General features: G+C 43.8%; 1 protein-coding gene across 1 annotated transcript in view; it reads right to left on the bottom strand.

The window, feature by feature from the left end:
• Positions 1-14,020, bottom strand: part of itpr2 (inositol 1,4,5-trisphosphate receptor, type 2) — a 200,613-nt gene that overhangs the window by 79,478 nt on the left and 107,115 nt on the right. Inside the window, exons 37-40 of the mRNA XM_048610561.1 lie at positions 12,074-12,182; positions 2,831-2,966; positions 811-995; positions 537-720 (exon numbers count right to left, since the gene is read on the bottom strand). Coding sequence (XP_048466518.1) covers positions 537-720; positions 811-995; positions 2,831-2,966; positions 12,074-12,182 — 614 coding nt within the window. The remainder of the gene's footprint in view (positions 1-536; positions 721-810; positions 996-2,830; positions 2,967-12,073; positions 12,183-14,020) is intronic.

Raw genomic sequence — 14,020 nt, 5'->3', positions numbered from 1 at the left:
GGGTGTGGGGGCTGGGGTAAATCTCACTGTGGCCCACTATATGATCCATACCAATGCCCCAATCCTCTCCAGCTGTTCCTTCCATTCTACAAACAACGCTTTCCCCCTTGGTTGGTATAACTCTGTTCTTAATAGTCTCCCCTCCTCCCCCCAACCCTGGCTTCCAGTTCTTTCTAGGGCCCCACGATGGCTCTGTGTGGACCTTTTCATATTTGCCCAAGATGACAGGCAGGGTCTTTAGTATCTGCCCTGAAAGGCCATCTGTCACACGGACGCGGGTGAGGAAACCCTCAGTTACATAGTCAGGGAGGTCTACGGCTCAGAAAAAGAGGAACCTTCGGCCCACCCCGTCTGTGCCAGTCAAGTACAAGCAGCTAACTATTGGTGTATTAATAATCCAAAACCTCCCTACAGTCACACCAACCTCATCCAAGTGTTAGAACAAGGCCATTCTCAGATTCCAGGCTCAGTAACTCCCCCGTTTCCCACCCCCAAAGGGTTCGGTCTGTGCCCCATCACGGTGGAAACGCAGTTACCTCTTCTCCTGTTGATGGGTGTCACAACATCGTAATCGTCCTCCTTCTTTTTACAGCTCAGGTCATTGGTGTTAACAGAAACCGTTGCCCTTATTTCCTGTTGGGCCAGTTTCATGCGATCGTATAAAACTTTGAAGAACTTCTCCGACTTCTTTAGCATGTTGAGTTGCCGGTGGAATGAAAACTAAGATTTGAAAACAGATGGATTAGCAGTGGGTGGGCGGGTTGGCATGGCTTGGCATCGTAGCTCTGGGAATCGGCGACCGTGCCTTACCTGGATCTGGGTGTTCCCTCCTTCGAGCAATGCGATGCCTAGCATGATGCTCTCTTCGAAGATGCTGGAGTTCTTGGTGTTGGTGATGAGGTCAGTGACCAATTCCGAGGCCCCAGCTTGGTCAAGGTGACACTGGATCTCAAACACAGAGATCCTACACTTGTCCGAGTCTAACGAACTGCCACCTGCAAGAAAACGCAACCAAATGCTTTCAGCTGGACTCTTCATTTTGTGGTCGCGGAATCACAGAGGGAGGCCAATCAGTTCATTGAGTCTCCCCATGAGCACTTTCCCCGAAGTTTCATTTCCTCACCTGCTCCCTGCACTACCTCCCTTTTCCGAGTTTTCTAATGGAGGACCTATACGGGTGCCTCTTCCAACAAGTTGAATGCCTATCCCTGTTCATGTCGAATACTGCGTGGGACAGTTAATTACTTTTCTTTACACTGTGGCAGATTGACAGCAACTAGATCTCCTCCCATTCCCCAGCACAAGGGACTGACACATCACCCACCCACAACGCTGCCTGGCCTCCAGTGTCTGAATCCACTGATGGTGCGGTGACATCTACATATTTTAGAGTTAAACTTTCTTCCCACTCTTTATACCCCGCCCCCCACCAACCTGCCAACCCAGATTAGAATCTTGACCTCATTCCTAGCTCGTGGAATGACTCCCTGGTCTCGGAGTCCAAAGCGGTCAGAGTGCCTCTTTACACGCTGGTGATGCAGTGTGGTACTGAGGGAGGGCTACACTGCCAGCAGTGCGGTTTCAGAGGTGACTTCATACTGAGGCTCTGAGCTCCCCTTCAGGCAAACAGTGCCAGCACACCAAATCAAAGAAAAACTGGTGATCTGCCGAGGAACGATCCCTCAATTAACATCACCGGAAACACATTTGCTGCAAGTTCTCTTACATTGGCAGCTGCGGGTTTCTTGCTGTGGACAAACTAGCAACTGCATTTCTTGCACTGTACCAGTGACATCATTCAAAAAACACTTAACAGCCCATTAAGCCCTTTGGCATGTCTTAATCAACCAGTTCTTTTTTAATTCAAGGGACAAGGATGTCGCTGGTGAGGGCAGCATTTATTGCCCATCCCTAAATGCTCAGAGGGCAGTACAGAGTCAACCACACTGCTGTGGGTCTGGAGTCACATCTAGGCCAGACCGGTGAGGAGGGCAGATTTCCTTCCCTAAAGGGCATTGGTGATCCAAGTGTTTTTTCTTTAAACAATAATTGACAGTGATTGCACGATCATCATTAAGCTCACCTTTTATTGAATTCAGATTGCACCCATCTGTCACAGTGAGGTCTGAAGCGTGACCCCAGAACATTTACCTTGGGGTTCTGGATTACTAGTCCAGGGACATAACCAGTAGGCCACACGTTCCCCATTTCTCACACCTCCAACTCGAACCTGGGTTTTACTGCCTCAGAGGTAAAGTACAGCCACTGCACCACAGATTCCCCACAATGTAAATCCTAAGTCTTTCTTTGCTTTGAGTTTCCTGATAGGCATAGGCTGCAGGTGAATTTCCTGGCAAACTGCGGGATACAGGCTGCATCAGGCCACTGGACAAGTCACGGCAAAAACAAAATGTTTGGAAAAGTTTACTATTTCAAAAATAAAACCAAACTTAAATGGTTTTACACTGAGCCAAGAGTCCTGGATCTAACTCCCACCTCCTATTCTGTGAATGGTGTTGTGGCAGCTATTAGCCTTTTCTGAGAGGGCAGATGGAGATCCGGTTTGACATCTCTGCCAAGAAGTGGCATTTCTGCCAATGCAGCCCTCCCTCAGCGCTGCCCTGACAGAGTCAAGCCTGACTTCAAGCTTAAGTATCTGGTGTCGAGGCTTGAACCCTTGACCTTTGATTCACGAGGACCACCCATCGATTTGGTTTCACAGGAAAACAAGTGCAAGCCGAGATCAATTTCTTGCTTTTACGTTTGCCTACATCTAAACCTATTTCTATCATTTTCAACACTACCTTTTGACTATCTGTCTTGTATTTACCTCCAGGTTGTGTAGACTTGGAGTAACCCCCTGCTGTTAATGGGGGATTAATGCTGCCGCTGTGTCCATCTCCTTTATAGACACTCCGAAGGTTCCCAAAGTAGCGATTCAGAAGGATCTTTCTTAAAACTGTGCCCTTTAAAAGAACAGATTAAAATAAACAGAAACGTTTGAAGAAAAAGCGCTTTAAAGTTTAGTGTGTGGTACCACTGCCCATGAAGGATGATTCCTGCTTCTGTCAATGATGCTGTGACATGAAGAGGTTTGTTGTTCATGTGTAAACTATCACTCATTTCCGAGCACGCCAAACTGGGACAACATAATCAAATTAGCAATTCACAGATTAAAAACAGACCATGCTGCAGCAACTCCGCAGCTCTGGCAGTTTCTGTGGAAAGAGAGACAGAGTTAATGTTTCGAGTCCAGCCTGACACTTCCTCAGAACAAAGATTCATGAAGTTTGCCTTTTACAGAGCTCCATGCATTCACTGGATGCTGAATATCAACTCCAAACTCCCTCTCCCAGCAGCATTGCATCTATCTGTGTGCTCAGTTAGAATTGGCCCTGCATTTCTTTCTTTGTTTTCAAACCCAACAGGGTATCTCAAGCTGTGGGTGGAAGGGGGGAGCTAATCAAGAAAAGTTCTGAACAATGAATATTGCACCATCACATTTAACCCAGTCACTGGCGACAGTAAGTGTGGTCTCCAGCCTGCATAAATTGGGAGGGGAAAAGCACTTCCCAAGGGGGAAGAGTGGTGAATCGACCAGTACAGAGGCATATCCCTTGGGAGATATCCCAAGCCGGTTTTCTCCCTCAGCCAAGTATCTATCCTGGCAAGGAAACTGTAGCAGTTAAGTTCATGAAAATAGACCTTGCCTGCAATAAGGCAGGCTCAAGACAGACAACTTGCCCGACTGAGGTCCTTAAATTGATGATCTTGACAGAAAAGCTATTTCCTCCAGTGGCCAAGTTCAGAGAAAGGGGGCGAAACTTAAAGTGACAGCAAAGGTTATTTGGGAGTCATTGAGTTGAGACAGCACAGAAACAGACCCTTTGGTCTAACTCGTCCGTGCCAACCAGATATCCTAAATTAATCTCACCCCATTTGCCAGCATTTGGCCTATATCCCTCTAAACCCTTCCTATTCACGTACCCATCCAGATGCCTTTTAAATGTTGTAATTGTACCCATCTCCACACTTTCTCTGGCAGCTCATTCCACATATGCACCACCTTCTGTGTGAAAATGTTGCCCCATAGGTCCCTGTTATCTCTCCCTTCTGACCTGAAACCTATGCTCTCTAGTTTTGTACTCCCCTATCCTGGGAACCTTGGCTATTCACCCTATCCACACCCCTCATGATTTTATAAACCTCCATAAGGTCACCCCTCAGCCTCTGAAGCTCCAGGGAAAATAGCTCCAGCCTATTCAGCCTCTCCCTTTAGCTCAAACCCTCCAACCGTGGCAACATCCTTGTAAATCTTTTCTGAATACTTTCAAGTTTCACAACATCTTTCCTATAGCAGGAGACCTCAGGAAGCACTTTTCTCTCCACATAAAATATAGTTAAAATCTGGGAAAATATAAATATTCTTCGTGGGCATATTGGAGGTTTCCAGTGCTGAGCATCCCATTGAGAGCTGAAACCGAGCAATGCAATGGGGCTGACATGGAAGGGCTGTAGGTTTGGTTAACTGTGAGAATGGAACGTATAGGGATCTAAGGGAGTATTATTTGCTGACAGCGTATAGGATTCCCCTAGCATTCGAAGTCGCCCAAATCTTGTGATAACTTCAGGACAACCAAGTGATGTAATCATGAAATCTAATTATGTCAATACAGTTAAAATATTAATAATCCAGAGTAATTAACTGTTGTTTTATTTTTGTGCTTTTTATAATTGAGAACTGAAATGAGAAAAGAACAGTTTTAAAAATCAAAGATGGTTGGGGGATTGCTTGTAAGCAAATAACCAAAAGCTGCATTTTTGATTCAGGTTTTGGAAACTGTGATCAACAATTTTTTTTAAACAGTTGAAGTATCTAGGGATATAGATTAAAGGCTGAAATACGGCTGGAGGTACAGATTCTGAAGCGTGGGATCAAATTGATTCAGTAAGGGTTTTGTCCACTCCTGTTCTATATCAGGAGATTGCCTTTGACCTTGCCTGAAACAGCTTCCTGGGATGGATGGAGAGAGACTGTACAAGAGCTGAGTTTGCATAATCTGTAAAGCTCCTTTTGGCAGCAGTTTCCTCACAGAGGTAAATTTGATGAGGATGCAATCACATTTGGTGAGGCCTTTTCCAAGATTTCCCAACGGAAAACCTTACTGAGAAACCGCACCCATCTTTAGAATGCAATGATAAGATCGGGAGGTCAGCAAATTCTTCATGAACGCTGCAATTTAGCGTGGAGTCTGCCAAATTTATCAACCAGCTCTGTACTAATGTCCGGCAGAAGTGTCCAATATGGACCTTTCATACATTTATCATTCTTTCATCCTATTTATCACAACAAAAATACCGTCTTTGGATTGTGGGAGGAAACCCATGCAGACACGGGGAGAATGTGGAAACTCCACACAGTCGCCCGAGGCTGGAATCAAAGCCGGGTCCCTGGCGCTGTGAGGCAGCAGTGCTAACCAGTGAAACGCCGTGCTGCCCTGCACAGTTTCTGTTCTCAATGGGATGCTCGACACTGGAAATCTCAGCGTGTCCGAGAAGAAGATTTAGCTTTCCAGTGGTTTGAGGTCATTTAACCCCCATCCTGTACTCTCAAGTGGTGAACTAAAGGGGCACAGACTGAAGTGCCTTCACTTGAAGCAGAGACCATGCAAACACCCAAAATGTTCCCAGTGTAAACAGGTCTCATAACACTTGGCTAGCAATAATCTACACCCATATTGAACTGGCTCTGAGAACTTGCCAAATGAATATTTACAAATGTAATATTTACTGAAACATTTTGGTGGGTAGCACGGTGGCTCAGTGGTTAGCACTGCTGCCTCACAGTGACAGGGTCTTGAGTTCGATTCCATGGGCGACTGTCTGCGTGGAGTTTACACCCTCTCCCTGTGTCTGCGTGGGTTTCCTCCAGGTGCACCGATTTCCTCCCACAGTCCAAAGATGTGCAGGTTAGGTGGATTGGCCATGCTAAATTGCCCGTAGTGTTCAGGGATGTGCAGGTTAGGTGGGTTAGCCATGCGAAATGTGGGGTTACCGGGTTAGGGTAAGTGGGGGAGGGGGTGTATCTGAGTGAGAGGCTTTTCAGAGGGTTGGTGTGGACTCAATGGGCCAAATGGTCTGCTTCCACACTGTCCGCATTCTATGATTCTATATGGGGCTGACACAGTAATGGCACAGGAACGTACACATGGACCAGGTCATGTCTGTCCTTCAATTGCTGTAGTGGGATCATTGATATCCACCTCGAAAGGGAGTCTTGGCCATAGACAACAATCTCCAAAAGGTGTTGCAGTGAAGTGTCAGCCTGGGCCTCGAGCTGAGGAGCCTGCAGCAGTGAACCCATAACATTCTGACCCAGAGCAAGGAGGGTTAGCCACTGCACCACAACTGCTAATCCAAGGTGGGTTAAAACTCACATACAATACCCAACTCACATACAATACCCACCTCCCAACAATTCAAATCGCTTGATAATCCAAAATAATGCAAATATTTCAGCAGAGGCAATGCCCTTAACTGGATATACCTTCTGGTTCAATTGGAAATTGGAAAAGTAGTTCACAGTGGGACAGCTAACAAAGAAACACATTGCTTAAATGTATTTTGAACAACCACTCCATGGAAAAGTACAAAAATCTGGAGATCTGTGAGATAGCCCACGTGCTTTTGGAAAAAACACCTTCCTTTCGAATTGTGGATAATGGTCCTTTGAAAAGTTAGATTTCTCTGAAAGATGATTCACTGCAATGAAAAGAAACTTGCTTCTGGGAACTGACTATGTGACTAAGTTGCCTGGGGAATCAGCAATCAAAAGAAAGGGGGTACGGGGCTGTAGATTTGCACGTGTGGTTGTGTTACACAGGCAATTTAGTTTTGAAAAAGCTGATAGATGAGAACATTTCAATCAAGCAGAATTTGGTTGAATTCTGCATGCTGGCTATAAAAAAAGGAATTTCAGTTGTCAAAAGAAGAAATTTAAGGACTCGATTAACACCTAGTTCTGGAATCATCAAAAAGAGATAGATGTCCTAGGTGGGAGACTCCAGAGTTGAGGAATTTCAGAAGCAAGAGATTTCTGACCCAAGGTGACTATGTCGAAGATGCTAGCAATGCCTGAGTTGAGCTGGGAGCCTATAACCACAGGATGGTTGGAGGAGATCGGAAGGGCAAACTTGCTAGAAGTATGCAGAAGACCCAATAATTTCCAACCCTTATACAAATATCTGTAAATGTTCTCAGACCAAGTGGTTAATCTTCCAATTTCTGACCTGCATCCAAGCTGACCTTTTTGGTGTGTGAGTGAAATGGGTGTAGATGGAAATTTGAGTTAAGAAGTTTAGTTTATAGCAAATGTAACTGTGTACACAACTGTATGTAATTGTGTCAATTGTAATTTTAATATTAATGTAACTGACTATTTAAGATAGAGTCATTATTAGCATTCATACTTTAGATTTTTGGTTTATAAAAGTCATTTTGTTTTAAACAGTGAACTGCCTGGTTTCAATCCTTCCGTAAATAATTAGATGTTCGGATTGCTTCAAAGAAATTACTAGTGTTTGACCAAGATTACAATATTTCGCTGAATGTAAAGATTGAAGGTTTGCATGCCACTGCACTCTCTTTTAGCTGAGGCATTAAACCAAGGGTTCATCCATTCTCTCCAGTTGACGGGGAAGATCCTGCAGCAGCTTTGAAGGAAGAGCTGGCAAGTTCTTGCCAAAGTTTGATCGCCCAACCAGCAGCACAGGGACAGGCTGCCTGGTCATTACCATGTTAATGTCAGTGACACCTTACCACGAGCAGATTACCTGCCTGGCATTATAACACCAACTAGAATTCCAGAGTGCTTTGCTGCTGTAAAGGACATCTCAAGGTCCTTAAAAAGGTCCTTTAGAGAAGACAAGTCTTCCTTTTGCTTAGAAGTGAGAGCTCGTGGAAAGGTCAACCATATTCCAGCTCATTGCACAGCAGGTGATGGTGCTTTCCCCAAGGGCAGCACATTTCACAGTCTGAAGGAATTAGCGGACACATGCAGTCCGTGCTGCCGTGTTTCGGCCAGAATAGAACTCGGAGAACTTTCCTGCTCCTCAGGGACAATGGTCAGGCTGGTGACTGAAATCTTCAAGCAACGACTGCTCCATGATACAAAGAATCCCTTCAAACAAACCATTAACCCTTTACATTTCCCCAAAATCTGCAGTTCGAAAACAAAATCTGAGTAAATCATCGCTCACTTTGCACTCTTCGGGGAGCCTTACAGCAACTCAAGGTCCTAAGATGTTGAACATTCTACAGTAGTGTTTGTTACAATCATTTTAGCGTGATTTTAATTACTTTCCCAAAATTGCAGCATGCTGTAGCTGATAGAAGGCATTCAGGATTTTGTTCCCTGGATATAAAGAAGGGGGCAAGCAAGTAAGAGGGGTATTGGAATTCCTTAGCATTTAAATAAAAATAATTCTCAAAACGTTCTTCACAGAAATCCAATAATCCACAGGGAGTTAACTTTAGGCAACAGTGTTAAACATATTCACAATTAGGAGGGAACTTTGCTATATGAACCTATCCAAATTGGGAATACAGCAGGTTCTAGCAATGCTCTTCTCAACTAGCTCAAATAGTCATGGAAACGCACCTTTGCACTTCAAGTTTTTTGCTGGCATGGCCAGTTTCAGGTAAAAGTTAAACGCTGTTAAAAGTAAAACATGCCGTCAGGCAGTAAACTCTACAGCCTACACCATAACGGTGCGGTGTGATAGAACAGAATGGGAGGAGGGTCAGCATGAAATGGTTGGACTGAATGGCCTGTGCCATTCAGTAAACACTGTAAATTCTATGAAGCTTTCATCGGAGTTGGGAAGAGATGCTCAAGGGAAGCATGTTCCAATTTGCACTTTTTCTCTTGGTAGCCAAGAGTTAAAATTACGAGTCCCTTTTAAAATGCAAAGGCAGTAGCTCACAGAGAATTCTTAAACAGGCTGAATAATGAGTGGGAGGTGAATGAGTTTCACAGGGGAGTCCTCATTAGATTACAGTTCCTGTGTGTGCGCGCACTACCACAGGGAAATTAAACACAAGGCTGGTCTCTTGCAGGACTCTCTCTCTCGAAATCACAGCAATCAAAACTGGCTCTCAGAGCCAAAAATAAGCCCAAGGGATATATACTGGGCAAAAGTTCACTTCACAGTATTTTGGCATACAGGCTGCAGGCTTGCAGAGAAATACTGACACATCATGCATTCTGCATTTCACATTAACCTCCTTTCATCACTTTGCTTGTTAAAAGTGGTCAATAAAATAGCCATCTCTACCGAGGTGATCTTGATTTTGCTCATTCTGGGATGTTTTTTGTTTTTGTTCCAAAACTCGATTTTGCAGCGGCCAGCCAGTTTCTTTGACGAATTCGATATCCGTGTGCCCAATGCAGGCAGCTTGGGGTTTGGTTCAAGCGAAATGTCTTTTGAATCAGCCGCTGTGTAACACTGCACCTGACCAGCTGCTGTATTGCTTATTACGGATTGAGACAAGAAAAATGCACAGATGGAAATAACTGCCAAACTCATCCTTGCTGAAATGCTTCCTAAATTACTGTAACAGAGAGATTTGTATTTATTTTTCCATAGCCAGGTAAAGGTTTATTGAAATTGTAAAATTACAACAGTAACAAAAGCAAGGCACAAAATTAGGAGCTAGAATGGAGCGATCCAACTCATTTTTTTTTGCATTTATATATTTGTTATCTATGTACAATTTGCATTTTTATAGCACCTTTCACAACTTCAGGACATTCTAAAGTACAAGGCTTGGTTATAAGTATTTGTTTCAAGTGTTGTTGTACTGTAAGTAAAATGTATCAGCTGATTTTTGCACAGTGCAATTCCACCGGCATCATCGTAGGAAGGGCAGGAGGATGTGTGACTTTGGCAAAGGGAGAATTGTGGGTCAGAGCAGTGAGCTCTTCTATGATTAAACTGCAGGGATCCCTCTCCATCCTATGTATATAACGCACAAGCCCTCTAGCTTCTTATATAACTGATCATTCTCCTTCCATCCCGTCCTTACAGCTCCTGTACTCAATTCCCTCAAAATCTCTTTCAAAGCATAACAACATTCAAAACACAGCTTTGTAACTACGCTTTCTGTCTCCCACTTGCCCATTCCTTTTTATTTGCCATCTTTGCACATCATTGCAGGTTATATACAAATGCAAGTGCATCATTAAGAAGGGAAATGGAATATTGTCCTTCATTGCTAAAGGGAGGTTATGCTGCAGCTGTATAGGGTGCTGGTGAGGCCAGACCTGGAGTACTGTGTACAGTTTTGGTTCCCTTACTTGGGAAAGGATGGACTGGCACTGAAGGGGGTTCACTAGGTTGATTCTGGAGTTGAGCGGGTTGGCTCATGAGGAGAGATTGAGTAGACTGGGACGAGACTCATTTGAAGAATGAGGAGGGATCTTATAGAAACATATAAAATTCAGAAGTGAATAGATAAGATAGAAGCAGGGAGGTTGTTTCCACTGATGGGTGAAACTGGAATCAGGGGGCATAGCCTTAAAATAAGGGGGAGCAGATTTAGGACTGAGTCAAGGAGGAACTTCTTCACCCAAAGGGTTGTGATTCTATGGAATTCCCTGCCCAGTGAAGCAGTTGATGCTACCTCGTTGAGTGTTTTTAAGGCAAAGATAGATAGATTTTTGGACAGTAAAGGAATTAAAGGTTACGGTGAGTGGGTGGGTGAAAGGAGCTGAGTCCACAAAAAGATCAGCCATGATCTTATTGAATGGTGGAGCAGGCTAGATGGGCCAGATGGCCCACTCCTGCTCCTGGCTCTAATGATCAAGACCAACAGTTTAAATTGGAAGAGGTTGAGCTTGAATGAGATGGGAGGAGTGACGGGGCTGTTTATCGGAATTAAGAGTTGTCCCTGTTACATCGGGGTGGTGCATTTAGCTCTGTTGGTCGGACAGCTGGTTTACAATACAGAGTCACGTTAACAGCGAAGGTTCAATTCCCCACAGCGGCTAAGCTTACCATTAAAGGACTCTCGCCTGAGGCATGGTGACTATCAGGTTAAAACAACACCAGTTGTCCCTCTCCCTTACGGGAGCACAGCTATACAAGCAGCTGGTAAGAATATAACAAATGAAATGTCACTGACGTTTGGACATTGAACAGATGTTTCCTGCTTGTGGGACAGTCTCGAACAAGAGTCATAGATATAGAGTGAGAGGCGATAGGAGGAGAAACTACTTCTCTCAGAGGGTTGTGAACCTGTGGAACTCTCTGCCCCAGAGAGCAGGTGGGGCAGAATCAGCCAACAAATTCAAAAAAAGAAATAGATATGTTTTGATGAAAAGCAGGCTATGGGGAGTATGTGGGAGAGTGGAGTTGAGATCAGGATAAGAACAGCCATGATCATGATAAATGGCGGAGAGGATTCGAAGGGCTGAACTGCGTACTGCTGCTCCTAATCCCTATGAAAAATGTTTGCTTTGCTCTTTGACCTCTTGACTTTCCAGAAGGAGTGGTTTGGCTATTACTGGCGGTGAGGTGAAGTTTATTGGTTGTCAAAAAGGTCCCAAGTTACAGATCCTTCTATTTCTTGCAAGCAACTGATATTTCAAACACAAGCAGAATGACTTTATACTTTGATTTGATTTATTATTGTCACATGCCTAGGTACAGTGAAAAGTTTTGTTTTGCGTGCAACACAAGCAGATCATACCATACAAAAGGTCACAGGGTGATAGAGCAGGGTGAGGAATACAAAGTTACAGCTGCAAAGAAGGTGTGCAAAAAGCAAGACGAACATTAAATTTGAAATTTGAGAGGTCCATTCAGAAGTCTAATAACAGCAGGAAAAAGCTTTGTTAGAACAATCGGTCAATGTGAGGCCAGGGTGTCCGATTTCTAAGTTTGGAAAATGTAATTACAATTACATTTAAACCTAACCACCAGCTCTGTGAGGAACCACAGCCACTAATCATTTAGACTCTCACTGCTACATCAACAGGGCCTCCAGATAAAATAAAACAACATGAACTCACCTTTTCTCCAAAGTCATCCTTCCGATTGAGCATTTCTCTCAGAGTTTGAAGAATTTTAATGCACAGTTTCTCCTCTTTATCCATCAGCTTTTTGGAATGATTAATCAGTCTGTGATTAAGTCAACACAGCATCAGTACTGCTCTTTGAAATCTCTGACACACAAGCAACACGAAGTGCTAAAAACTCACAAGCTAATATTGTTTTATTTTACTGATCTACAACTCAATGTCAGGTCGCTTACTACATCCCGTAATGCTTTATGAAATACATAAAAGGTTGCTGTGAATCATTTGAAAAAGCACTTCAAATAACTGAAGTAGAAAACTGCAGATGCTGGGAAATCTGAGACAGAAACAGAAATTGCTGAAGAAACGCAGCAGGTCTGGCAGCTTCTGTAAAGAGAAAGCAGAGTTAGCATTTTGGATTCAGTGACCCTTCATCAGACCCTTTTGGAGGGGGGGGGGGGGGGGGGGAAGGGGGAGAACTGGAACCGAAACATTAACTCTGTTTCTCACCACAGGTCCTGCTGGCGTACTGAGTACCTTCAGCACTTTTTCGTTCGGCTTCAAATTATTGAATCACTTGGAGAGAAGGTTTCACCATAACATAAGATGCAATACCACAAATGCTGCTATGTTGTATCAAGAATGCTTTCAGTGAATTTACAGAGAAGTTAAAAGTTAATGAACCTTTCTTTAAATGAAATTGACAAATACACCGAAGACAGAAGGCAGACAATTCACCAAGATCTGATGGCCTGCATCCAAGGGTTTTAAAAGGAAGTGGCTGCAGAGCTAGTGCAGGCATTGATCAAAATATTCCAGAACCCACTGGATTCCAGGAGAGCCCCACTGGATTGGAAAGCCACCAACGTGACATCTGTATTCAAAAAGGGAGGATCACAAAGCAAGAAACCAGAGGTCACTGAGCCTAACATCTGTCATTGGGGAAATACTAGAGCGCATTACTGAGGATAAAACTACAGGATAGCAAGTTTTGACTAATAATACACCTTGCGATGTGTTATTGAATATAAAGGCTCTACACAAATGCAAGCTCTTGTTGTTTACGCTGTCGCAACAACTCTGTCACAGGTGAAGTTATCTAAAGATGAATAATCAAAGGCAATGCCTCCACATGAAAACATCCTTGAGTCTGCTCTGTCTTTCGATTAGATCATGGCCAATCATTAGAGAGGGTGCTGAAAAGATTTACCAGGATGTTGCCAGGAATGGAGGATTTGCATTATAAGGAGAGGCCGGATAGGTTGGGATTTTCCCCCCTGGAGCGTAGAAGGTTGAGGGGTAACCTTATAGCGGTTTATAAAATCATGAGGGGTATAGATAAGGTGAATGGTAGGTGTCTTTTCCCTAGGGTGGGGGATGTCAAGACTAGGGGGCATATTTTTAAGGTGAGAGGAGAAAGATTTAAAAAAGACAGGAGGGCAATTTTATTTTTTTTTTAAACAGAGTGGTTCACATGTAGAATGAACTTCCAGAGGAAGTGATGGATGCAGGTACTGTTACAATATTTCAAAGACGTTTGGATAACTGCATGAATAAGAAATGTTCGGAGGGATAAGGGCCAAGCTCAGGCAGGTGGGACTAGTTTAGTTTGGGATTATGGTTGACATGGACTGGTGGGACCAAAGGGTCTGTTTCCATGTTGTACAACTCTATGACTCTGCACTAAGCTAAAGCCAAGTAGTACTGAAGTGGAGTCAACTTTGCACAACAATGTTAATATGAGTGGGCTTTAAGAAATACACTAGTGCTTGCTCAATGGTCTTTCCACTGAATCTGGAAGCATTGCTGGTGGAATTTATCTAGTGCTGTTCAATGTTGTTCTTGCATAGCCCCAGTTGTGTTTGAGAAGAGAGGAGACGGAAGTGGAGAGGTTTGGAAATGCAATTACAGAGCTTATTGCAGTACAACAGCTGGGGAACA

The sequence above is a fragment of the Rhincodon typus genome, chromosome 22, assembly GCF_021869965.1.
Source record: "Rhincodon typus isolate 14 chromosome 22, sRhiTyp1.1, whole genome shotgun sequence".
Lineage (NCBI taxonomy): Eukaryota > Metazoa > Chordata > Chondrichthyes > Orectolobiformes > Rhincodontidae > Rhincodon > Rhincodon typus.
Note: the sequence above shows the minus strand (reverse complement) of the source record. Positions and strands in the feature narration are given on the sequence as shown.